Raw genomic sequence first — 27,695 nt, 5'->3', positions numbered from 1 at the left:
AATTTCTTCCAAATATTTTCACTTTAGTAGGAGTGAACACGGGTTGGGTTGGGTGTAACGCCCGTTTCGATTATTTAATTATTTTAATGAGTTTTAGATCATATTTATATGATTGACGTGATTTATATGGGATTTATGTGATTTATATGATTTTAGAGAAATTTATGAGACGTTGTGTCTTATTTTATTATTTAATAAAATAAGATTCGAAAATAAAATAAATATTAAGTTGTGGGGTTATTTTGTGAATTTAGAAAGTTTAGTGGTAGAAAGAGGAATAAGATAAATTAGATGAGGGGTTATAAATAAGAGAAGTTAGGTTAGAAAGACATAGAACGCGTACGATCAGTTTTTGGTGAAAAGGGGAGAAAAAGTCAAGAGAAGATGAGAAGACCTAGAAGTGCTGCGATTTCATCTTTCTAAGGTAAGGGTGAGACTAACATTCAGTATTATTAAGTCTGTAATTCTGATAATTAGATTTAACATGTTGTAGGTTGAGTTTGTGAGAATTTGAGAATTAGGGTTTGAAGTCGTTATAGGTTGTTAGTTGAATAGGAGTCTATCAAATTCATGTCCAGTTGGTGTTCAGTTCATAGAATAATCATAGGTAGAGTTTCCTATCAATTTTGGAATTTGGGTTGATGAAAATTGGGATTTAAGAGTGATTCCTAAGTGAAAAACGCATTGTTAAACTGATTTTTGAACTGCTGAGAAGCCCAAAATCGGCCACCTAATTGTCAAAATCGGCCTCCAATTTCTGATTTGAATTTCCAGTTTTAGTTCTGCAAAAATCGGCCCCCGATTTGTCAAATCGGCCACCGATTTTCTGTCGGACCAATCTAGAAAACATTCACATTTTTCACCCTTTTCCGTTTTGAATTTGCCTTCGGTGTATACATGAAAGTTTTAGATAATTGTGTTAGCTTTCTAATGGTCTTGGTTTGACTCAAAAATGATTTTTAGATTTTGAGTTATGATGAAAATACTCCAAGTGGGTCTTAGTAAAACTTTATGAAAATTCGGCATAACTATTTCTAAGTTAAACCAAAACTTATGAATTGTCTCCAAACTTCAAAGCTTGTGTACTATGAGTTTAATTAAGGTGTTTAAGAGTATTTAACCTATGCTGTGATGAGTCTAACTAGTGGTAGGTTGCCTTGAATTGTTGTCTTGCGATCCTTTTCGCACGTGTAGTCTTGAGATGACCTTGGGGTAGGAAATGAAAGTTATTGATGATGCACCTGAAGTATTACTTACGATGATCATGTTGATGCGATTCATTCTTTAATGATTATATGATATATAAGAACTGTTATACGCTGCCTATGTTGTTGTTCTGCTGTTGTTGACTATTAATATCATAAAGTTGTAAATGTCGGTCTAAGTTGTAAAGTTGTAAGATGTCGTCCAAATTATTGGAGTCATATAAGATGTTCATGATGTTCAAGATGTTTAAGATGTAAGATGTTGAGTCAATGCATACTCATTCAAAGTTGAGGGCTTGATGCCCTGGAGCCATTGCTCAAATATGTTGGGGGCTTGATGCCCTGGAACTTGTGCTCAAATATGTTGGGGGCTTGATGCCCTGGAGCTCCTGCTCAAATATGTTGGGGGCTTGATGCCCTGGAGCCTTTTTACGCTTAAATATGTTGGGGGCTTGATGCCCTGATTGGTACCACATGCATTTGCATTGTCAAGATGATTTAAGATGTTAAGAGTTGCATAGTCGAGTCAAAGTCGTCAAGTTGATTAAGTTGATTATGAAGTTGATGTTGATGATTGATTATGAAGTTAATGTCGATGATTAATATGAAGTTGTTTATGATGATGATATGATGTTACATGATTATTATTATGATATGTTGATGATGTTTATGTTGTTAAATGTAATTGATGAATTATATGCTTAATATCGTTGTTTGTGAAATCTCACTCCTTCTGCTTGAAAATGTTGCTCTTCGTATGGGTAACTTGCAGGTAAGCAAGACTAGTTGCGGTCGTGAGTGGACTCCTCACAAGTGTGTGTCCTAGGTGCTCTGATACGTAACGGGATGAGAATTTTGTTGTTGCTTTCTGTTCCTTACGTATTATTTTAGAAGTTTTCAAGAATTATTGTTGAACTAAGATTTTATGAGGTTTTATGTTGAGACCCTTGTGCCAAAGATTATTTAAGATGTTGAATTATTCCGCTGCGAAGTTTAAAATAATTACGTTGTTGGATTTTGAAGGATAAATATTTATTTATTCAGTTTATGATTTTAAGAAAAGAATGTGACATTCCGTTATGATTGAGAAACTCTGATTTTTATTATGAAATTTTTATGTTGGGAAAACAGGATGTTACATTGGGTCTACGTTGGCCTAACCCTTTACCCAATCCGTTGAGCATACTATGGGTTGGGTTCAACATGGAACACGTATTTCAATAGACAGAACCAAACTGAACCAATCCATTTTGAATGGGTTGGTTCGGGTTGGGTTCATGGGCACCCAATTTTAATTATGGAAAAAAAAAACAGTTAAAAGAAATTTAAAGCATATAGCCACTGTTTTTTTTTTAAGGGTCATATAGCCACTAGTTATGTATATATATATATACTCCCTCCGGTCTCAAATGTAAGAAACTTTTCACTTTTTTGGTTCATTCAATAAATGATGTATGTGGTCTATAATATAGACCACGTACACCATTTATTGAATCAACCAAAAAAGTGAAAAGTTTCTTACATTTGAGACCGGAGGGAGTATGTGTGTGTGTGTTTGCATCATACATTAAATATATCATTTAAAATAGTATCAGATTTACTAAAATTCACAATACCAAAATAGTGACATATATCATTTACCTTCTTTATTAATACTTAATTTCACAGCCCTTAATTCATTCATTCATTCATTCATATGCTATCAACTAAATAGCACTTAATATCAAAGTACCAAATACCTTTAAGAAAAAAAATCAAAGTACTAAATTCATTCATTCGTAGACTATATAGCACTTAATAATAGCTATGCTATCAAACAATCTTTGGGTACATGGGTTGGGTATATGGGTACATGGGTACATAAACTTAAACCCGATGTCCGAACCAAATCTCATGAGTTTCACGGGTTGGGTTGGGTTTGACCCGTAACTTTTTGGGTTCGGATAAATTTCAGTTTGGTTTGGTTTGGATGCCTGGGTTCGTGGATTTACCCGTACCCGTGTTCACCCCTAATACTTAGAGTAAAATAAACTCCTACTTTCATGGAAGGGTTGCCTCATTCATTCCTTTTATGAGTTATGACGGTTAAGCATAAACACTTTGAAGACAAAAAAAAATTAACATGTTAAATTTTTAATAATTTCACATTTCAATACATTAAGCTTAGAGTAAATTTATATCATTCTTCTTTTTCATTTTAATATAACAAACACTTATAATAATACGAAAAATATATTTAGCTTTTATTGCATGTATATTTGTGTATGTTTTATTCTAATAACAAAAATTACATAATTTTTAATTTCTATAGACTATCCACGCAACACATGATCTAAATTTAGTTCTCATAATTTGAAAACCACACGGTGTTTATTTTAATGAACGGGAAAACCACGCGTTGTTGATATGAAATCAACACGAACTTCAAGAAACCATGCTCATCCAACTCACGCATCTGATGTGATAGAGAATGTTACCTCGTCGATTTTCTTAATGGAAATGTTAACGAGTGCCCCCGGGGCATTCTTTAAGCACTTTAAATGGTAAATTTTATATGAAAAGTTATGTAATAAATGCATTGAAAATTGTAATAGTTGATTTTTTGAAAGAATAATTTCCAAATTTGAGATGCTTAAAGAGTGCAGCACTCGTTAACAAGACTCTTTTCTTAATAATGTGGATTTTTATTTGATTGTTTATAAAGATCGAAAGACAAAGATTGCTGCATCATTAAAAAAAGGGTTAATTATGTTTTTGGTCCCTACAAAATTGCGATCTTGTAAGTTTAGTCCTTACTTAATTTTAATAGCATTTTTAATCCCTACAAAAAATTTCTGCACTCAATATTAGTCCTTACTCAATCCAAATTTGTTTAATTTATGCTTAAACTCTTAAGTTTTTCAACAATTTTTTACAGGCGTGTTAAGAACGTTATTAAAAGGTCCTCCGAAAAAAATATCGCAAAAATTTGATTTCTACGTCCATATTTTTGTTACTTATATCTTAAACTTTTGTCGTTTTAAAAAATTCATATTTAATTTATTTCATGTTAAAAATTATAGATTTTAGTAAATGAACCATTCATAGTGTTCTAAACTTATATAAAAAGAATCGTTAAAAAATTTAAGAGTTTAAGGATAATTAAACAAAATTTATTTTAGCAGGGAATGAAATTATAAGTAAATTTTTTTTGTAGGGATTAAAAATGCTATTAAAATTAAATAAGGACTAAACTTACAAGGTCGCAATTTTGTAGGGACCAAAAACATAATCAATAGTATATATATAAAGTAAGGTTTTTTATGCCACATGTCACTTCCACATTCATTCTCAATATTTTTATTATTTTTTCTATTTTATTTAACATAAATATCTCAACAAACTTTTGATCTTATGCACTCAGTATTTTTTATCTCAACAAACTACACATCAATCAATCAATCAATAGTATATATATAAAGAAAGGTTTTTTATGCCACATGTCACTTCCACATTCATTCTCAATATTTTTATTATTTTTTCTATTTTATTTAACATAAATATCTCAACAAACTTTTGATCTTATGCACTCAGTATTTTTTATCTCAACAAACTACACTTCAATCAATCAATCAATCAATAGTATATATATAAAGTAAGGTTTTTTATGCCACATGTCACTTCCACATTCATTCTCAATATTTTTATTATTTTTTCTATTTTATTTAACATAAATATCTCAACAAACTTTTGATCTTATGCACTCAGTATTTTTTATCTCAACAAACTACACATCAATCAATCAATCAATAGTATATATATAAAGTAAGGTTTTTTATGCCACATATCACTTCCACATTCATTCTCAATATTTTTATTATTTTTTCTATTTTATTTAACATAAATATCTCAACAAACTTTTGATCTTATGCACTCAGTATTTTTTATCTCAACAAACTACACTTCAATCAATCAATCAATAGTATATATATAAAGTAAGGTTTTTTATGCCACATGTCACTTCCACATTCATTCTCAATATTTTTATTATTTTTTCTATTTTATTTAACATAAATATCTCAACAAACTTTTGATCTTATGCACTCAGTATTTTTTATCTCAACAAACTACACTTCAATCAATCAATCAATAGTATATATATAAAGTAAGGTTTTTTATGCCACATGTCACTTCCACATTCATTCTCAATATTTTTATTATTTTTTCTATTTTATTTAACATAAATATCTCAACAAACTTTTGATCTTATGCACTCAGTATTTTTTATCTCAACAAACTACACTTCAATCAATCAATCAATAGTATATATATAAAGTAAGGTTTTTTATGCCACATGTCACTTCCACATTCATTCTCAATATTTTTATTATTTTTTCTATTTTATTTAACATAAATATCTCAACAAACTTTTGATCTTATGCACTCAGTATTTTTTATCTCAACAAACTACACTTCAATCAATCAATCAATAGTATATATATAAAGTAAGGTTTTTTATGCCACATGTCACTTCCACATTCATTCTCAATATTTTTATTATTTTTTCTATTTTATTTAACATAAATATCTCAACAAACTTTTGATCTTATGCACTCAGTATTTTTTATCTCAACAAACTACACTTCAATCAATCAATCAATAGTATATATATAAAGTAAGGTTTTTTATGCCACATGTCACTTCCACATTCATTCTCAATATTTTTATTATTTTTTCTATTTTATTTAACATAAATATCTCAACAAACTTTTGATCTTATGCACTCAGTATTTTTTATCTCAACAAACTACACTTCAATCAATCAATCAATAGTATATATATAAAGTAAGGTTTTTTATGCCACATGTCACTTCCACATTCATTCTCAATATTTTTATTATTTTTTCTATTTTATTTAACATAAATATCTCAACAAACTTTTGATCTTATGCACTCAGTATTTTTTATCTCAACAAACTACACTTCAATCAATCAATCAATAGTATATATATAAAGTAAGGTTTTTTATGCCACATGTCACTTCCACATTCATTCTCAATATTTTTATTATTTTTTCTATTTTATTTAACATAAATATCTCAACAAACTTTTGATCTTATGCACTCAGTATTTTTTATCTCAACAAACTACACTTCAATCAATCAATCAATAGTATATATATAAAGTAAGGTTTTTTATGCCACATGTCACTTCCACATTCATTCTCAATATTTTTATTATTTTTTCTATTTTATTTAACATAAATATCTCAACAAACTTTTGATCTTATGCACTCAGTATTTTTTATCTCAACAAACTACACTTCAATTAATCAATCAATAGTATATATATAAAGTAAGGTTTTTTATGCCACATGTCACTTCCACATTCATTCTCAATATTTTTATTATTTTTTCTATATTATTTAACATAAATATCTCAACAAACTTTTGATCTTATGCACTTAGTATTTTTTATCTCAACAAACTACACATCAATCAATCAATCACTCAATCAATCAATAGTATATATATAAAGTAAGGTTTTTTATGCCACGTGTCACTTCCACATTCATTCTCAATATTTTTATTATTTTTTCTATTTTATTTAACATAAATATCTCAACAAACTTTTGATCTTATGCACTCAGTATTTTTTATCTCAACAAACTACACATCAATCAATCAATCAATAGTATCAATAGTATATATATAAAGTAAGGTTTTTTATGCCACATGTCACTTCCACATTCATTCTCAATATTTTTATTATTTTTTCTATTTTATTTAACATAAATATCTCAACAAACTTTTGATCTTATGCACTCAGTATTTTTTATCTCAACAAACTACACTTCAATCAATCAATCAATAGTATATATATAAAGTAAGGTTTTTTATGCCACATGTCACTTCCACATTCATTCTCAATATTTTTATTATTTTTTCTATTTTATTTAACATAAATATCTCAACAAACTTTTGATCTTATGCACTCAGTATTTTTTATCTCAACAAACTACACTTCAATCAATCAATCAATAGTATATATATAAAGTAAGGTTTTTTATGCCACATGTCACTTCCACATTCATTCTCAATATTTTTATTATTTTTTCTATTTTATTTAACATAAATATCTCAACAAACTTTTGATCTTATGCACTCAGTATTTTTTATCTCAACAAACTACACTTCAATCAATCAATCAATAGTATATATATAAAGTAAGGTTTTTTATGCCACATGTCACTTCCACATTCATTCTCAATATTTTTATTATTTTTTCTATTTTATTTAACATAAATATCTCAACAAACTTTTGATCTTATGCACTCAGTATTTTTTATCTCAACAAACTACACTTCAATCAATCAATCAATAGTATATATATAAAGTAAGGTTTTTTATGCCACATGTCACTTCCACATTCATTCTCAATATTTTTATTATTTTTTCTATTTTATTTAACATAAATATCTCAACAAACTTTTGATCTTATGCACTCAGTATTTTTTATCTCAACAAACTACACTTCAATCAATCAATCAATAGTATATATATAAAGTAAGGTTTTTTATGCCACATGTCACTTCCACATTCATTCTCAATATTTTTATTATTTTTTCTATTTTATTTAACATAAATATCTCAACAAACTTTTGATCTTATGCACTCAGTATTTTTTATCTCAACAAACTACACTTCAATTAATCAATCAATAGTATATATATAAAGTAAGGTTTTTTATGCCACATGTCACTTCCACATTCATTCTCAATATTTTTATTATTTTTTCTATATTATTTAACATAAATATCTCAACAAACTTTTGATCTTATGCACTTAGTATTTTTTATCTCAACAAACTACACATCAATCAATCAATCACTCAATCAATCAATAGTATATATATAAAGTAAGGTTTTTTATGCCACGTGTCACTTCCACATTCATTCTCAATATTTTTATTATTTTTTCTATTTTATTTAACATAAATATCTCAACAAACTTTTGATCTTATGCACTCAGTATTTTTTATCTCAACAAACTACACATCAATCAATCAATCAATAGTATCAATAGTATATATATAAAGTAAGGTTTTTTATGCCACATGTCACTTCCACATTCATTCTCAATATTTTTATTATTTTTTCTATTTTATTTAACATAAATATCTCAACAAACTTTTGATCTTATGCACTCAGTATTTTTTATCTCAACAAACTACACATCAATCAATCAATCAATAGTATATATATAAAGTAAGGTTTTTTATGCCACATGTCACTTCCACATTCATTCTCAATATTTTTATTATTTTTTCTATATTATTTAACATAAATATCTCAACAAACTTTTGATCTTATGCACTTAGTATTTTTTATCTCAACAAACTACACATCAATCAATCAATCACTCAATCAATCAATAGTATATATATAAAGTAAGGTTTTTTATGCCACGTGTCACTTCCACATTCATTCTCAATATTTTTATTATTTTTTCTATTTTATTTAACATAAATATCTCAACAAACTTTTGATCTTATGCACTCAGTATTTTTTATCTCAACAAACTACACATCAATCAATCAATCAATAGTATCAATAGTATATATATAAAGTAAGGTTTTTTATGCCACATGTCACTTCCACATTCATTCTCAATATTTTTATTATTTTTTCTATTTTATTTAACATAAATATCTCAACAAACTTTTGATCTTATGCACTCAGTATTTTTTATCTCAACAAACTACACTTCAATCAATCAATCAATAGTATATATATAAAGTAAGGTTTTTTATGCCACATGTCACTTCCACATTCATTCTCAATATTTTTATTATTTTTTCTATTTTATTTAACATAAATATCTCAACAAACTTTTGATCTTATGCACTCAGTATTTTTTATCTCAACAAACTACACTTCAATCAATCAATCAATAGTATATATATAAAGTAAGGTTTTTTATGCCACATGTCACTTCCACATTCATTCTCAATATTTTTATTATTTTTTCTATTTTATTTAACATAAATATCTCAACAAACTTTTGATCTTATGCACTCAGTATTTTTTATCTCAACAAACTACACTTCAATCAATCAATCAATAGTATATATATAAAGTAAGGTTTTTTATGCCACATGTCACTTCCACATTCATTCTCAATATTTTTATTATTTTTTCTATTTTATTTAACATAAATATCTCAACAAACTTTTGATCTTATGCACTCAGTATTTTTTATCTCAACAAACTACACTTCAATTAATCAATCAATAGTATATATATAAAGTAAGGTTTTTTATGCCACATGTCACTTCCACATTCATTCTCAATATTTTTATTATTTTTTCTATATTATTTAACATAAATATCTCAACAAACTTTTGATCTTATGCACTTAGTATTTTTTATCTCAACAAACTACACATCAATCAATCAATCACTCAATCAATCAATAGTATATATATAAAGTAAGGTTTTTTATGCCACGTGTCACTTCCACATTCATTCTCAATATTTTTATTATTTTTTCTATTTTATTTAACATAAATATCTCAACAAACTTTTGATCTTATGCACTCAGTATTTTTTATCTCAACAAACTACACATCAATCAATCAATCAATAGTATCAATAGTATATATATAAAGTAAGGTTTTTTATGCCACATGTCACTTCCACATTCATTCTCAATATTTTTATTATTTTTTCTATTTTATTTAACATAAATATCTCAACAAACTTTTGATCTTATGCACTCAGTATTTTTTATCTCAACAAACTACACATCAATCAATCAATCAATAGTATATATATAAAGTAAGGTTTTTTATGCCACATGTCACTTCCACATTCATTCTCAATATTTTTATTATTTTTTCTATATTATTTAACATAAATATCTCAACAAACTTTTGATCTTATGCACTTAGTATTTTTTATCTCAACAAACTACACATCAATCAATCAATCACTCAATCAATCAATAGTATATATATAAAGTAAGGTTTTTTATGCCACGTGTCACTTCCACATTCATTCTCAATATTTTTATTATTTTTTCTATTTTATTTAACATAAATATCTCAACAAACTTTTGATCTTATGCACTCAGTATTTTTTATCTCAACAAACTACACATCAATCAATCAATCAATAGTATCAATAGTATATATATAAAGTAAGGTTTTTTATGCCACATGTCACTTCCACATTCATTCTCAATATTTTTATTATTTTTTCTATTTTATTTAACATAAATATCTCAACAAACTTTTGATCTTATGCACTCAGTATTTTTTATCTCAACAAACTACACTTCAATCAATCAATCAATAGTATATATATAAAGTAAGGTTTTTTATGCCACATGTCACTTCCACATTCATTCTCAATATTTTTATTATTTTTTCTATTTTATTTAACATAAATATCTCAACAAACTTTTGATCTTATGCACTCAGTATTTTTTATCTCAACAAACTACACTTCAATCAATCAATCAATAGTATATATATAAAGTAAGGTTTTTTATGCCACATGTCACTTCCACATTCATTCTCAATATTTTTATTATTTTTTCTATTTTATTTAACATAAATATCTCAACAAACTTTTGATCTTATGCACTCAGTATTTTTTATCTCAACAAACTACACTTCAATCAATCAATCAATAGTATATATATAAAGTAAGGTTTTTTATGCCACATGTCACTTCCACATTCATTCTCAATATTTTTATTATTTTTTCTATTTTATTTAACATAAATATCTCAACAAACTTTTGATCTTATGCACTCAGTATTTTTTATCTCAACAAACTACACTTCAATTAATCAATCAATAGTATATATATAAAGTAAGGTTTTTTATGCCACATGTCACTTCCACATTCATTCTCAATATTTTTATTATTTTTTCTATATTATTTAACATAAATATCTCAACAAACTTTTGATCTTATGCACTTAGTATTTTTTATCTCAACAAACTACACATCAATCAATCAATCACTCAATCAATCAATAGTATATATATAAAGTAAGGTTTTTTATGCCACGTGTCACTTCCACATTCATTCTCAATATTTTTATTATTTTTTCTATTTTATTTAACATAAATATCTCAACAAACTTTTGATCTTATGCACTCAGTATTTTTTATCTCAACAAACTACACATCAATCAATCAATCAATAGTATCAATAGTATATATATAAAGTAAGGTTTTTTATGCCACATGTCACTTCCACATTCATTCTCAATATTTTTATTATTTTTTCTATTTTATTTAACATAAATATCTCAACAAACTTTTGATCTTATGCACTCAGTATTTTTTATCTCAACAAACTACACATCAATCAATCAATCAATAGTATATATATAAAGTAAGGTTTTTTATGCCACATGTCACTTCCACATTCATTCTCAATATTTTTATTATTTTTTCTATTTTATTTAACATAAATATCTCAACAAACTTTTGATCTTATGCACTCAGTATTTTTTATCTCAACAAACTACACTTCAATCAATCAATCAATAGTATATATATAAAGTAAGGTTTTTTATGCCACATGTCACTTCCACATTCATTCTCAATATTTTTATTATTTTTTCTATTTTATTTAACATAAATATCTCAACAAACTTTTGATCTTATGCACTCAGTATTTTTTATCTCAACAAACTACACTTCAATTAATCAATCAATAGTATATATATAAAGTAAGGTTTTTTATGCCACATGTCACTTCCACATTCATTCTCAATATTTTTATTATTTTTTCTATATTATTTAACATAAATATCTCAACAAACTTTTGATCTTATGCACTTAGTATTTTTTATCTCAACAAACTACACATCAATCAATCAATCACTCAATCAATCAATAGTATATATATAAAGTAAGGTTTTTTATGCCACGTGTCACTTCCACATTCATTCTCAATATTTTTATTATTTTTTCTATTTTATTTAACATAAATATCTCAACAAACTTTTGATCTTATGCACTCAGTATTTTTTATCTCAACAAACTACACATCAATCAATCAATCAATAGTATCAATAGTATATATATAAAGTAAGGTTTTTTATGCCACATGTCACTTCCACATTCATTCTCAATATTTTTATTATTTTTTCTATTTTATTTAACATAAATATCTCAACAAACTTTTGATCTTATGCACTCAGTATTTTTTATCTCAACAAACTACACATCAATCAATCAATCAATAGTATATATATAAAGTAAGGTTTTTTATGCCACATGTCACTTCCACATTCATTCTCAATATTTTTATTATTTTTTCTATATTATTTAACATAAATATCTCAACAAACTTTTGATCTTATGCACTTAGTATTTTTTATCTCAACAAACTACACATCAATCAATCAATCACTCAATCAATCAATAGTATATATATAAAGTAAGGTTTTTTATGCCACGTGTCACTTCCACATTCATTCTCAATATTTTTATTATTTTTTCTATTTTATTTAACATAAATATCTCAACAAACTTTTGATCTTATGCACTCAGTATTTTTTATCTCAACAAACTACACATCAATCAATCAATCAATAGTATCAATAGTATATATATAAAGTAAGGTTTTTTATGCCACATGTCACTTCCACATTCATTCTCAATATTTTTATTATTTTTTCTATTTTATTTAACATAAATATCTCAACAAACTTTTGATCTTATGCACTCAGTATTTTTTATCTCAACAAACTACACTTCAATCAATCAATCAATAGTATATATATAAAGTAAGGTTTTTTATGCCACATGTCACTTCCACATTCATTCTCAATATTTTTATTATTTTTTCTATTTTATTTAACATAAATATCTCAACAAACTTTTGATCTTATGCACTCAGTATTTTTTATCTCAACAAACTACACTTCAATCAATCAATCAATAGTATATATATAAAGTAAGGTTTTTTATGCCACATGTCACTTCCACATTCATTCTCAATATTTTTATTATTTTTTCTATTTTATTTAACATAAATATCTCAACAAACTTTTGATCTTATGCACTCAGTATTTTTTATCTCAACAAACTACACTTCAATCAATCAATCAATAGTATATATATAAAGTAAGGTTTTTTATGCCACATGTCACTTCCACATTCATTCTCAATATTTTTATTATTTTTTCTATTTTATTTAACATAAATATCTCAACAAACTTTTGATCTTATGCACTCAGTATTTTTTATCTCAACAAACTACACTTCAATTAATCAATCAATAGTATATATATAAAGTAAGGTTTTTTATGCCACATGTCACTTCCACATTCATTCTCAATATTTTTATTATTTTTTCTATATTATTTAACATAAATATCTCAACAAACTTTTGATCTTATGCACTTAGTATTTTTTATCTCAACAAACTACACATCAATCAATCAATCACTCAATCAATCAATAGTATATATATAAAGTAAGGTTTTTTATGCCACGTGTCACTTCCACATTCATTCTCAATATTTTTATTATTTTTTCTATTTTATTTAACATAAATATCTCAACAAACTTTTGATCTTATGCACTCAGTATTTTTTATCTCAACAAACTACACATCAATCAATCAATCAATAGTATCAATAGTATATATATAAAGTAAGGTTTTTTATGCCACATGTCACTTCCACATTCATTCTCAATATTTTTATTATTTTTTCTATTTTATTTAACATAAATATCTCAACAAACTTTTGATCTTATGCACTCAGTATTTTTTATCTCAACAAACTACACATCAATCAATCAATCAATAGTATATATATAAAGTAAGGTTTTTTATGCCACATGTCACTTCCACATTCATTCTCAATATTTTTATTATTTTTTCTATTTTATTTAACATAAATATCTCAACAAACTTTTGATCTTATGCACTCAGTATTTTTTATCTCAACAAACTACACTTCAATCAATCAATCAATAGTATATATATAAAGTAAGGTTTTTTATGCCACATGTCACTTCCACATTCATTCTCAATATTTTTATTATTTTTTCTATTTTATTTAACATAAATATCTCAACAAACTTTTGATCTTATGCACTCAGTATTTTTTATCTCAACAAACTACACTTCAATCAATCAATCAATAGTATATATATAAAGTAAGGTTTTTTATGCCACATGTCACTTCCACATTCATTCTCAATATTTTTATTATTTTTTCTATTTTATTTAACATAAATATCTCAACAAACTTTTGATCTTATGCACTCAGTATTTTTTATCTCAACAAACTACACTTCAATCAATCAATCAATAGTATATATATAAAGTAAGGTTTTTTATGCCACATGTCACTTCCACATTCATTCTCAATATTTTTATTATTTTTTCTATTTTATTTAACATAAATATCTCAACAAACTTTTGATCTTATGCACTCAGTATTTTTTATCTCAACAAACTACACTTCAATCAATCAATCAATAGTATATATATAAAGTAAGGTTTTTTATGCCACATGTCACTTCCACATTCATTCTCAATATTTTTATTATTTTTTCTATTTTATTTAACATAAATATCTCAACAAACTTTTGATCTTATGCACTCAGTATTTTTTATCTCAACAAACTACACTTCAATTAATCAATCAATAGTATATATATAAAGTAAGGTTTTTTATGCCACATGTCACTTCCACATTCATTCTCAATATTTTTATTATTTTTTCTATATTATTTAACATAAATATCTCAACAAACTTTTGATCTTATGCACTTAGTATTTTTTATCTCAACAAACTACACATCAATCAATCAATCACTCAATCAATCAATAGTATATATATAAAGTAAGGTTTTTTATGCCACGTGTCACTTCCACATTCATTCTCAATATTTTTATTATTTTTTCTATTTTATTTAACATAAATATCTCAACAAACTTTTGATCTTATGCACTCAGTATTTTTTATCTCAACAAACTACACATCAATCAATCAATCAATAGTATCAATAGTATATATATAAAGTAAGGTTTTTTATGCCACATGTCACTTCCACATTCATTCTCAATATTTTTATTATTTTTTCTATTTTATTTAACATAAATATCTCAACAAACTTTTGATCTTATGCACTCAGTATTTTTTATCTCAACAAACTACACATCAATCAATCAATCAATAGTATATATATAAAGTAAGGTTTTTTATGCCACATGTCACTTCCACATTCATTCTCAATATTTTTATTATTTTTTCTATTTTATTTAACATAAATATCTCAACAAACTTTTGATCTTATGCACTCAGTATTTTTTATCTCAACAAACTACACTTCAATCAATCAATCAATAGTATATATATAAAGTAAGGTTTTTTATGCCACATGTCACTTCCACATTCATTCTCAATATTTTTATTATTTTTTCTATATTATTTAACATAAATATCTCAACAAACTTTTGATCTTATGCACTTAGTATTTTTTATCTCAACAAACTACACATCAATCAATCAATCACTCAATCAATCAATAGTATATATATAAAGTAAGGTTTTTTATGCCACGTGTCACTTCCACATTCATTCTCAATATTTTTATTATTTTTTCTATTTTATTTAACATAAATATCTCAACAAACTTTTGATCTTATGCACTCAGTATTTTTTATCTCAACAAACTACACATCAATCAATCAATCAATAGTATCAATAGTATATATATAAAGTAAGGTTTTTTATGCCACATGTCACTTCCACATTCATTCTCAATATTTTTATTATTTTTTCTATTTTATTTAACATAAATATCTCAACAAACTTTTGATCTTATGCACTCAGTATTTTTTATCTCAACAAACTACACTTCAATCAATCAATCAATAGTATATATATAAAGTAAGGTTTTTTATGCCACATGTCACTTCCACATTCATTCTCAATATTTTTATTATTTTTTCTATTTTATTTAACATAAATATCTCAACAAACTTTTGATCTTATGCACTCAGTATTTTTTATCTCAACAAACTACACTTCAATCAATCAATCAATAGTATATATATAAAGTAAGGTTTTTTATGCCACATGTCACTTCCACATTCATTCTCAATATTTTTATTATTTTTTCTATTTTATTTAACATAAATATCTCAACAAACTTTTGATCTTATGCACTCAGTATTTTTTATCTCAACAAACTACACTTCAATTAATCAATCAATAGTATATATATAAAGTAAGGTTTTTTATGCCACATGTCACTTCCACATTCATTCTCAATATTTTTATTATTTTTTCTATATTATTTAACATAAATATCTCAACAAACTTTTGATCTTATGCACTTAGTATTTTTTATCTCAACAAACTACACATCAATCAATCAATCACTCAATCAATCAATAGTATATATATAAAGTAAGGTTTTTTATGCCACGTGTCACTTCCACATTCATTCTCAATATTTTTATTATTTTTTCTATTTTATTTAACATAAATATCTCAACAAACTTTTGATCTTATGCACTCAGTATTTTTTATCTCAACAAACTACACATCAATCAATCAATCAATAGTATCAATAGTATATATATAAAGTAAGGTTTTTTATGCCACATGTCACTTCCACATTCATTCTCAATATTTTTATTATTTTTTCTATTTTATTTAACATAAATATCTCAACAAACTTTTGATCTTATGCACTCAGTATTTTTTATCTCAACAAACTACACATCAATCAATCAATCAATAGTATATATATAAAGTAAGGTTTTTTATGCCACATGTCACTTCCACATTCATTCTCAATATTTTTATTATTTTTTCTATTTTTAAAAACCAATATTTTATTTAACAAAAATCGGGTTTTCGGGTTACTTGATCGGATTGCTCTGAAACATCCCCAGAAAATCAGAAAAAATTCAAGGACCATGACTCCCATAGAAGGGACTTCTTACGGGACTCCGCCCCTCAAAATCCAAAATTCCATCGTTTAGACCCATTTTTCATTTTTATTAATTTTTCATATTCTCAGAAAAATCCGAAAAAACTTCCATTAGTTTTATTTGATTTTTAGAATTTTTTGGTACTATTTTTTATATTTTTATGATTTTATTTGACAGGTTTTTAGCATTTTTTACTTAGTTTTTTGTTGTTTTTAAAAGGAAAACTCAAAACTATTGAAATGTGAGAGAGTCTGATGGCTGATTATACATAAGAATTGTCTGTATTATAAAATCCGAAATAGTAAACATGAATCCAAATTTTAAAATCCGGAATGCACAAGGGCATTTTTAGAAATTTTACAGGGCACGGGAGAAGGCAATATGAGGGAAAGTAATAGTCCATGTTTAAAGGACCCAAAACTATTACCACTTGGACTAATTCATTATTGATTTTGTTACACTTTTTATTCTTGCATTGGACATTCATCTCATCATTTATATTTATTTTTAATTTTTTTTGAAATATTTATATTTATTTTTATGATATTATTATAATTGTAAATTTAAATAAATTCAATCTAATACACTGACACGTGTATTCGTGCACACAAACTTATAAAACTTATTTAATATCTAACCCGGGCAAAGCCGGGTATCTAAACTAGTTAACCCTTAAAAAAACTCTTGTGAGAAAATATGCGGCTAATATATATTAAGGTCGGGATTTCGAACTTCATACACAAAAAAAAAAAAAAAACACACACACACTCGCTGGCAAGGACAGTAGATTGTAAAACAACGTTGACCAGACCAACATATCATCATCATCGTGGTACTTTGAAACTCAGGTTACGATGATGTCATGCGTGTTTAATGTCGTTGATTTCTCCTCCCATTATGCTCATCTTCATCTTCATCTTCATTCACAGGTAAAGTAGGCCGCCTTATCCTCTTTTCAACTTTTTCATTTTTCACGGCTTTTACTTTTTCCTCTCTCTCTCGCATTGCTAGATTACTCCGCCGTTACAGTTAACCAAGAGATTTTGGAATTGTAATATTGATTCCATCAATCATCAAACACCTCGTTTCCTCAAAATGCAACCAAATTCAATTCCCACTCCGATGATAATCCATATCAACAACAATATTCCACTTGTTCTCACTGTTGCCGGTTCTGATTCCGGTGCCGGTGCCGGTATCCAAGCTGATCTCAAAACTTGTTCTGCTCGCCGTGTTTACTGTTCTACTGTTATTACTGCTGTCACTGCTCAGAACACTCTTGGAGTTCAGGGTATCAACATTGTTCCTCATCATTTTGTTCAACATCAGTTAAACTCTGTGCTCTCTGATATGAACGTTGATGTCGTAAGTCTAATTGCTATCACTTTTGTTTCTATTATTGACTTATCTGAAATTATTGACTCTATGGAAACAAATTATGACATGGTGTGGTGATAACCTGTTTTCAACTTATTCCGTTCAACTACCATGATTTATGATAACTACTTATATCTTTTGTTATAGAAATACCTTATATTATATATGAACTGATTATGTTATGTCTTTTCTTTAGGTCAAAACTGGCATGCTACCCTCTCTAAGTGTGCTGAAGGTCCTTTGTCAGAGTCTTAGGAAATTTCCAGTCAAAGGTATTCACTTGTACAAAAATTTATAATATGTTTATTCATTTGCAAATATGCAATCGCAGTGACTTATATGCTGGATTTGTTTTTGCTGAAGGCAGCTCTTGTGGTTGATCCTGTAATGATATCTACTAGTGGAGACATTCTTGCTGCTCCTTCTGTTCTTGATGGATTTAGGTAAGGATTTTTTGAACCTGAACTATGTTACATCAGTATGACATGTAGTCTGCAGAACAGGATTCAAATACTACTCACTGCCCAAAATCCTCTCATTATGCAATCTTATGCAGTTATTATTTTTTATGGTTTTTGTTGTTTTTAGTGTATAACTATAATACTATATTTAAAGTTCAGTTTTATGTTCATCCTTGTTTGTGCGACACTGGTGAAATGGATATCAGATAGAAATACTGTTGAAAAATTACTCAAGTTTATCAATAAAACTGTAGGGTATTGATCGTGCTTATTTCTTGGTTTTCGAATACAGGGAGGAGCTGCTTCCCATGGCTGATATTGTAACCCCAAATGTTAAAGAGGCATCAGCTTTGCTTGGTGATATGCCAATTAAGACAGTTTCTGACATGCGTACTGCTGCAAAATTGATACATGATTTGGGTCCTAGGTTTGTTGCTGTTTAATATATTGTAGTTTTTGGTGGTGGTCAATCTAAATCATGTTTTAGAACTTATCAGAGAAACCTCTCCAGCAGAATGCACTACATTTATACAAATCTCATAGAAAGCACTTGTTCTAAGACTAAGTTTGTTGATTTCAAAAAGAAGTTTGATACTCTCTGGGAAATAGTGTGATTGTTAATTCAATATCTACTATTGTCCTATTCACCTGAGCAGTGCTTTTGGAGTGTTGTTTGTTTATACTCACTTGCTCAAAGTAATGGTGCCCACTAGTTGTGTTTGCTTTATATTAGCAGAAACTTCTGATGGTGTTGTATGTTCAAGCGTGTTTGACTTCATTGAGAGATATCACAAAAATAAATTTAAAAACTTTCCAACTTCGGAGTATTGTGCTTTTACAAGTTATCAAATTTCATTGCAGGAGCGTACTTGTCAAAGGTGGTGATCTCCCAAATTCATCGGGGGCTATTGATATCTTTTATGATGGTAATATTAAAATCTTTAATTATCGAAGACGCAATGGCCAAAACAAAACTTCCAAGACACAAACTTTTTTCTTTTACTTTCTGCCGTGTATATCCAGATCTATGCTTTAATTGAACTCAATTTCTCGGTCTTGAGTTTTGCAGGTCAGGAATTTTACGAGCTTTCTTCGCCGCGTGTAAATACTCGCAATACTCATGGCACTGGTTGTACTATGGCATCATGCATAGCAGCAGAGCTGGCAAAAGGTTCGTCAATGCTTTCAGCGGTGAAGGTTTGTTCTACCATCTCAGTTATCATAAATACCAGAAGACCTAATTTGCAATGACCATGGTCTTCTCTATCCTAGTTACTTTAAGAGCAAATTAGAGAAGAGCAAATTTAAATAAAAGATATAATGTGTTGTCATTCTAATACTTTTAATTATCTGGATTCTGACAGATAGCTAAACGTTTTGTTGAGGCTGCCTTGGAGTACAGCAGAGACTTGGTTATTGGAAACGGAGTCCAAGGCCCCTTTGACCATTTTTTGGCACTTAAGAATATCAACCAGAGCTCTTATAGGCAGGATAGGTTCAATCCCAATGACTTATTTTTATACGCTGTAACGGATTCAGGAATGAATAGGAAGTGGGGCCGTTCTATTGCTGAAGCAGTTAAGGCTGCTGTAGAAGGTGGTGCAACCATTGTCCAATTAAGGTTTGTTACTTTCTTGTTTTTCATTGTCCTAATTGTGATGCAGAATCATTGTTTCTTGCAATTAATATTTGCTAGCAGATATAATTTTTATGATGTAATAAGCCGAACTGGATATCCTAAAGAACTGATATTTAATATTTGATTTTTGATACACAAGGAAAATTATTTGTTCAATCTTGTTCTCGGATATTTGAGTTGTTCTCTTATATTATCTTCTTTTCTATCCCCTCCCCAACATAAAATAAAAATAAAATAAGCACCAGTGCAGAGTCAGATGCTAAATTTCTGGCCTGATTAGTTTGAACTTTTATGCTATATCATACTTGTTTCTTGATAGGGAAACTGGTTTTATATTTCATTTGAATTACGAACTATGCACTTCATCTGCTTAAACACTTTATGATAAGAAAACCCCCCATAAAATGTGGCAATTGTTGTAAATATGTCATGTGAACTACCACATGGTGCTGTCTTTTAACTGTTTGAAATCAATTATGGTGGTAACCTTGTTCTCTTCCTCTTTGTTTGGTTTAATATCAACTATCCTTTACCAAAATATCTATAGCTGGCCATCTAACTTTGCCCCTTGCTTGGAAAAAGATACTGTCTCATGGTTGAAGCGATGTTAGACTACCCTTTAAAAGAAAACATTCAGATGTGACAGTAATTCCTTTTGTGCTTTGGTTACCAAATTATAGTGACTTTTCATATCAAATATTACTTCACTAGAGTCTAATTCATAATAATGGTTATGGATATTCTTAAAACTAGAAATATTTGTTGTGTCACTCTGATTGAAGTGTCTTATGATTAAGCTGCATTTTTTTTACTTGTATTGCTCTGTCAGGGAAAAGGACGCTGAGACAAAGGACTTTGTTGATGCTGCCAAAGTATGCCTTAAAATATGCCGTTCGTATGGAGTACCTTTGCTTATAAATGACCGTATAGATGTAGCCCTTGCTTGTGATGCGGATGGTGTTCATGTTGGTCAGTCTGACATGCCTGCACGTCTTGCTAGAACTATCCTTGGTCCTGAAAAGATAATTGGAGTATCATGCAAGACGCCAGAACATGCACATCAAGCATGGATCGATGGTGCTGATTACATTGGCAGTGGTGGTGTATATCCCACTAATACAAAGGAAAACAATCGTACTATAGGCTTAGATGGGTTGAAGGAGGTGTGCAAGGCCTCTAAGCTTCCTGTTGTTGCGATTGGTGGCATTGGTATGTCAAATGCACGTGCTGTAATGGAACTTGGTGTACCAAGTCTCAAAGGAGTTGCTGTTGTGTCTGCTCTATTTGATAGGGAGTGCATTTTGACCGAGACAAGAAACTTGCACGCTGTAATTAGTGAGGCAGCATTGTTGACGCAATGAACATACTGCAATCAGGGAGGGATTTGATTTAATTAAAGGAGTGGTTGCTGGTTATAAGAATCCTGATTGTTTTCACCTTCAATGGAAATACATTATTGCAGAAGATTCTTTGCAGACCATGCTAAAATTAATGTGTGTAATGCTCAATACCTGGGCTGGACAAAATATATTTGGTTGTACATATATTTGCCTTTGTTGGGTACATGCTTGAATCGTAACAAGAATGAATGTTCGGAGACTTCAGTGAATATCATGCAATTAAAGTGTCTTATGCTACAAGAATGCGCTCATATTTGTTTTTTCATTCATGTAGTTCCAGCTGGACATTTCACTAGAAGCGCTAAAGCTTATGTTATTTTATAAACATGCACTCATATTGTTTGGATAGTTATGTTATAAACTTGTCTAAAATCATAAAATGAAATTTATAAGAGTCTAAGGCGTCAAAAAAGCATCAAAGAATACTACCGTAAAAGAAAGGGTAGTTTATAAGTTATAACATAACTGAGCACCAATCACGGTAAAAGAAAGGAGTATATGCCAAGCCAAAGGAAGCAGCTATTGAGCATCCGTCAAAACAATCTGAGTTACCAACAGAAAGTTTCTTCCCTGCAAGCAACTATTTCTACCAGAAACCCTCCGGCCGTTCTCGTCTTCGGCTTTTGGACACCAATGATGTTTTTCAACCACGGCTGACACTGATTAAAGGTTATAAGTGAAGATGACCGTTGGAACAAAAATTAAATTCAAAATCGATTCAGTTCAACACAAAAGCTCCGAATCATAGCTTCAAGTCCAGTGATTTTGAGGTTTGAATTGATTTACATGTATCCAAGCCAAACATGAAATTTTACAGTCAAACCACGTTGAGTGTTCAAAACGTATGTTTGGTGTGTTGTATCATGGAACCAAACAGGTACTTCGTTACATAGCTTAGGACAACCTTTTATCCCAAACCTTGATCTTACACAGACATTGAGCCAGCCAAGCTAACTGCTAGAACGGGTATAATGCCACATTAGACAACAAAAAAAACATTTTAGGAGATAAAAGTGAAAACAGAATCAAATGGAAAGAGAAAACGAACACAAGGATATACCAATACACTACCCGACATTTTTTACCACAAAGAAAGCATAGAAAGAAGAGTATGATACAACACAAAAAACAGAACTTAATATATCTTATAATATGCTCACAGTTAACAAACTTGTACAGTATTTTTAAAAATTTACAGCCATTATTTAACTATTATTTCCTATGCAGAAAACTGAATTTTATACATGAGAACATAACACACTTGCCCTAGTTTGAACTTAACCAGAGAGCGAAGGAAACCAACAATCTATAGCTCTATCTAAACATAAACGTTCCTTTGTTATTAGTTGACATGGATTTCTCCGCTTTCCTGGGCCTCCTTGACTCTCTTTTCATACTCATCTTCTTCCAGCTCGGCCTCTGCTTCGTTTATTTCGTCGTCATCTTCTTCTCCTCCCCAGCCAAATCCTCCAACTGACCTAGATGCCTGAGGTGGGTTTTTAGCTTCCTCAACAATCTTCATAATGTCTTCAATGCTCTGTAGAGAATAAGTTGGATTTTCTTTTCTGTAGTAAACAGCTTGAGCCATTTCAGTTAATTCTCTAGGCAAGTTCTTTAAAAACCATGGATGGGACTTGATTTCCTTAATGGTGATTCTCTGCAGTAAATCAAAACATACAATGGCATTTTAGTAGACCACAGATGAACTTGTCCCTTAATGAAACTTAACAGACAGAAAAATAACTACATAGTTATATAACTATAACTATCTATATACACTTGTGAGCCTAGTTCAAGTGACATCATGCACCTAACATGTGTGCGCCTCAAATTTCTTTACTAGTTTCCTTTTGAATAAATTATTAGATAAAACAATAACTCTGAAGTGCTGTTAACAACATAGACTGTGCATACCCTAGCTGGACTTGCCACAAAAATGCGAGACAGCAGATGTTTACATTCTTGAGATATGTGAACGTAATCTGGAATCTTGTATTGAACAGCCATAATTCTCTGTATAAGAATACAAGGGTCAGAAATTATATATGTTTTACAAACCTGTGAATTAAGATGATGTCAAGAAAATTACATTGATGGTTTTCCTGAAATTTTTGGGATCATCTTGGTCCTCAAATGGGTATGCTCCCACCAGCATTACATAAAGAGTCACTCCACAAGACCATACATCTGCCAACTGAAAGGACACAAAAACAGAATAAGAGAACTAAGAAAAATCAGAACATTATTAACACCACAGAAACAGAATAGAACGAAGAAGATGAGAACATCACTAACTTTACAGAAACAAACAGAATAGAAGAACTAAGATGAGAACATCAACACCGCAGAAACAAAATAGAAGAACTAAGAAAATGATCATTAACATAAAAAACACGGAAAACTCAAGGTAAGACTAGTCCTTCCAAGGACGAAATACTTCAAATGTTTCCTCTGACATTTATAAAAATATTGGAGATAAAGAAAAATTTATATCAATTCCTTTATGTGGCTCAAGTGTTTAGAGCTTTTGAAAATTACAATGATTCAACACAAGCTACATGAACTGTCACAATTTACATTCCAGACTACACAATTCGTAATGGCTATTTTGTCCATATTCTTATGTCAGTTAAATGTGGACACATCAAGCCGTCAAATATAATGCTCATTCTTTAAATACTAGCAGAACTTTTAAGCACAATCATGCTGTTTCATGGTCTCATACCCATAAAAATTGCTAACATCCATTTCTGAGTTTCCTCTGACAAACAAAAGTATCTGTGTTGAACCATCCCAACAAATGTTTAATCTTATTCCATGAAAGAAACTGAATTATTTACCTTCCCGTCATATTCTCTACGTGAAAGAACCTCTGGTGCTATGTAGGCTGGGGTTCCCACTGTAGACTTAGGCCTAGAGTGAAGCAGAGAAGACTAGAAAAACAAGATGTTGTCAGAAATAAAACTTGTCAAGTATGACTTCAATAATTTACATAAAGCATTTGGCATTTGAAATGAGTCCATAACTAAACCTTAGAATAACCAAAATCGCAAATTTTGAGCCGTGGGGCAGGGCTGCCATCCAATAAGGTGTTCTCGAGCTTCAAGTCTCGATGGCAGATTTGCTGCAAAAGAAGGAAAATACTTAGAAATATAACCCCAAGATAGAGGCAAAATAAGAAATCATGAGCATTTTGAGATAATATTTTTTTTATAGATTACCATGGAATGACAGTAGCTAACTCCTGAGATGAGCTGCTGGAAGAAATATCGAGCCTGCAACAAATCAACGAATCTTTCAGAACTTGGTAGTTAATAAGAACGCATAAATTAAAAGGTTATGCAGCTATAAGCCTGGAAGAAAATACTAACATCATAACTAATCTAATATACTAACATTTGCCTATATTAAAAAAAAAAAAAAAAGAGAATGAACCTCGTCTTCACTGAATCTTCCAGCAGAGCAAATTCGGTCAAAGAGCTCTCCACCAGCAGCATATTCCATAACTATACCAAGATGTGTAGGAGTCAAAACCACCTGCAAAACTGAAATCGCGTGATTCTGACAATCCCACCGCAAATTCAAACATACATACATACATACATACATACATACATACGCTGAATGTAATAATAATAATAATAATAATAATAATAAAGAGACCAGACCTCCTTGAAGCGAATAATATTAGGATGACGAAGACTTCTATGGTTTATTATTTCCCTTGCAACATTCTCATCAATCTGGAGACAGACACATGATGCATAAATATTATTATATAATAATAATATTTAGATTAATTAATTAAAATATAAAAATTGAAAGTGAAAAGAGTGTAGTACCTTGTGACCTCGTTCTATATATTTCATGGCAACAAGCTGTTTGGTATCTTTCTGGCGCATAAGTCTAGCAACGCCAAAATTTCCAGATCCTATATCCTTAACCACCTCGTACTTCTCCATCACCTTTCAGTATTTCAACGCCGGATCGATCTCTGAGAAATGATAATAACAAAGGTGGTGAATGAATGAATGAATATATGAATGTGTGATACGATTAATTATTTGGAAAGGGAAAGGAGAACAGAAAGAAAGATTAATTGGAAGCGGTGGTTATGTACTTATGTTTAGAAGGGAAGACAAAGGAGCGTACTGTACTAAGCGTGTTCAGACTACTACTGATGCACCTCTCATCATCATAATCATAATCATAATCATATCAATTCATTCCATTCCTTTTCTCACTATCATTCAAAACATTCACTAATTTCAACCAAATCTATCCTCTACTTTTTTTTTTAATAATTAATTAATTAAAAACACAAATTGGCATAACACTTTTTTTCTTGTTGTTACTTTTTCTCTAAATCAATAAGTTTGACACTCCATCCGTTTTAAAATGAGTGTGGTTTTAGGCTTTGGTACACAAATTAAGAAATGAAATGAAATAATTGGATATAACACATTTACTGAACTGCCCTTACTTTATAAGAAAAAGAAAAAATTAAAGTTGCATTGAAAATTGTGTGAGAGAAAAGTTTGAGTATTTATTGAGGGTAAAGTTGGAAGAAAAAAATTTAAGTTGCATTGGAAATGTAAAATGACATCATTTTGAAACAAATTTTTTTATTAAAGTGACACTCATTTTAAAATGAAGGGAGTATTTTTTTTATAAGTCTTGGGGCACCAGTTAAGAAAACCATAAAAAAAAAGTTTTAAATTTAAAAAGACACTTTATTGACTTTTAAGTGTTTGCCAACACAATTCACAATACCATACATACTCTATTTGCTTCTTAACTAGCGCCCCGACATGCATTGGTTAAGAAAATCTTAAATAGAAGTTTTGACTTTAAAATATAAGTTGTTACATTTGATTATGTAATAATTATACCACATTGTATTACAAATTTACTTGGTAGAAATATTGCATATTATATACAGGGGTCGGGGTTCGAACATCAGACACTCCACTTCTCCACAGTTAAATTGTGTAAGTTATAGCCACTAGGTTACTTGACAAACAAAAAGTACTTGTTCTAACTAGTTGATCGAAATTGGAACTTTAATAGAATCAAATTAGAGATTTATCGAAAATAAAGAACGCACTCTATTATTTGTGGTGTTTAGATTATAAAATTTGAACTACTTATTGTATTAAGAACTTGAGCGTATAATCTAAATAGCCAAAAAACTCATTTTCCACCCAACAATGGGGGAAAACTCATTTGAGATTCTATAGTCCAAAAGTCCAACAAAGTATTTTCTAGGGAAAAAATAGGACACATGAGAAAGACGTAAGCAGTGGCGGAGCCAAAATAATTTTTTTTTTTTTTTTTTTTTTGTGTGGAGGGGCCATGTTTTTAAGATATATGTATATAATGTTGTGACACAAATAATTATAATTGAAGTTGTAGCCAAGTGGTCATTCATTTTTATGTTGCTCCCTTAAACATGGTTCGATACTTGCATTTTTTGTTTAAAAAATAAACCCGAGCGGAGCACGGGTAAAAAATCTAGTTACCACCTATTTATTAAAAAGAAAATACTTCTCATATAAAAACAAAACAAATCATTTTTTTTATTTAAAAAAATAATTTTTTATTTAAAACTCATAATTTAACAAAGATCTAATTATAATTTTTTGT

General features: G+C 29.0%; 2 protein-coding genes across 4 annotated transcripts; one reads left to right on the top strand and one right to left on the bottom strand.

Moving 5' to 3' along the window:
* The first annotated feature begins 17,992 nt into the window (after positions 1-17,992).
* Positions 17,993-22,284, top strand: TH1 (thiamine biosynthesis protein). The gene is made up of 9 exons (XM_085747836.1): positions 17,993-18,101; positions 18,184-18,537; positions 18,746-18,821; positions 18,917-18,992; positions 19,303-19,437; positions 19,872-19,936; positions 20,080-20,207; positions 20,375-20,631; positions 21,479-22,284. Exons 1-9 carry the CDS (start codon positions 18,027-18,029, stop codon positions 22,008-22,010), a joined length of 1,698 nt encoding a protein of 565 aa, XP_085603962.1. The 5' UTR covers positions 17,993-18,026; the 3' UTR covers positions 22,011-22,284.
* Positions 22,285-23,164: 880 nt separating this feature from the next.
* Positions 23,165-26,288, bottom strand: LOC146943366 (serine/threonine-protein kinase SAPK7-like). 3 transcript variants are annotated; one of them, XM_085747839.1, is made up of 10 exons: positions 26,170-26,288; positions 25,892-26,043; positions 25,718-25,792; positions 25,485-25,586; positions 25,271-25,324; positions 25,081-25,173; positions 24,890-24,982; positions 24,139-24,243; positions 23,964-24,062; positions 23,165-23,706 (listed from the first exon to the last, which is right to left on the bottom strand). In XM_085747839.1, exons 2-10 carry the CDS (start codon positions 26,009-26,011, stop codon positions 23,392-23,394), a joined length of 1,056 nt encoding a protein of 351 aa, XP_085603965.1. In that variant the 5' UTR covers positions 26,012-26,043; positions 26,170-26,288; the 3' UTR covers positions 23,165-23,391. The 3 variants fall into 3 exon arrangements, with proteins under 3 accessions (XP_085603965.1, XP_085603964.1, XP_085603966.1); XM_085747838.1 differs by having other exon boundaries at positions 26,202-26,288; XM_085747840.1 differs by lacking the exon at positions 26,170-26,288 and having other exon boundaries at positions 25,892-26,133.
* Positions 26,289-27,695: the final 1,407 nt, after the last annotated feature.

The sequence above is a fragment of the Medicago sativa genome, chromosome 2 (genome assembly GCF_051527215.1).
Source record: "Medicago sativa cultivar Bolivia chromosome 2, Bolivia_mono, whole genome shotgun sequence".
In the NCBI taxonomy this organism is placed as follows: domain Eukaryota; kingdom Viridiplantae; phylum Streptophyta; class Magnoliopsida; order Fabales; family Fabaceae; genus Medicago; species Medicago sativa.
The sequence above is the reverse complement of the archived record's forward strand: the minus strand, read 5'-3'. Positions and strand labels throughout refer to the sequence as shown.

Bases quoted from the DNA above. Each gene is read 5' to 3' on its own strand.
- TH1 (XM_085747836.1), top strand. From the start codon at position 18,027: ATGATGTCATGCGTGTTTAATGTCGTTGATTTCTCCTCCCATTATGCT. The intron at 19,937-20,079 runs GTAATATTAAAA...TGAGTTTTGCAG, and splicing joins TATTGATATCTTTTATGATG to GTCAGGAATTTTACGAGCTT. The intron at 20,208-20,374 runs GTTTGTTCTACC...GGATTCTGACAG, and splicing joins CAATGCTTTCAGCGGTGAAG to ATAGCTAAACGTTTTGTTGA.
- LOC146943366 (XM_085747839.1), bottom strand. From the start codon at position 26,011: ATGGAGAAGTACGAGGTGGTTAAGGATATAGGATCTGGAAATTTTGGC. The intron at 25,587-25,717 runs GTCTGGTCTCTT...TCAGTTTTGCAG, and splicing joins ATATTATTCGCTTCAAGGAG to GTGGTTTTGACTCCTACACA. The intron at 25,174-25,270 runs GTAATCTATAAA...CTTCTTTTGCAG, and splicing joins TTAGCTACTGTCATTCCATG to CAAATCTGCCATCGAGACTT.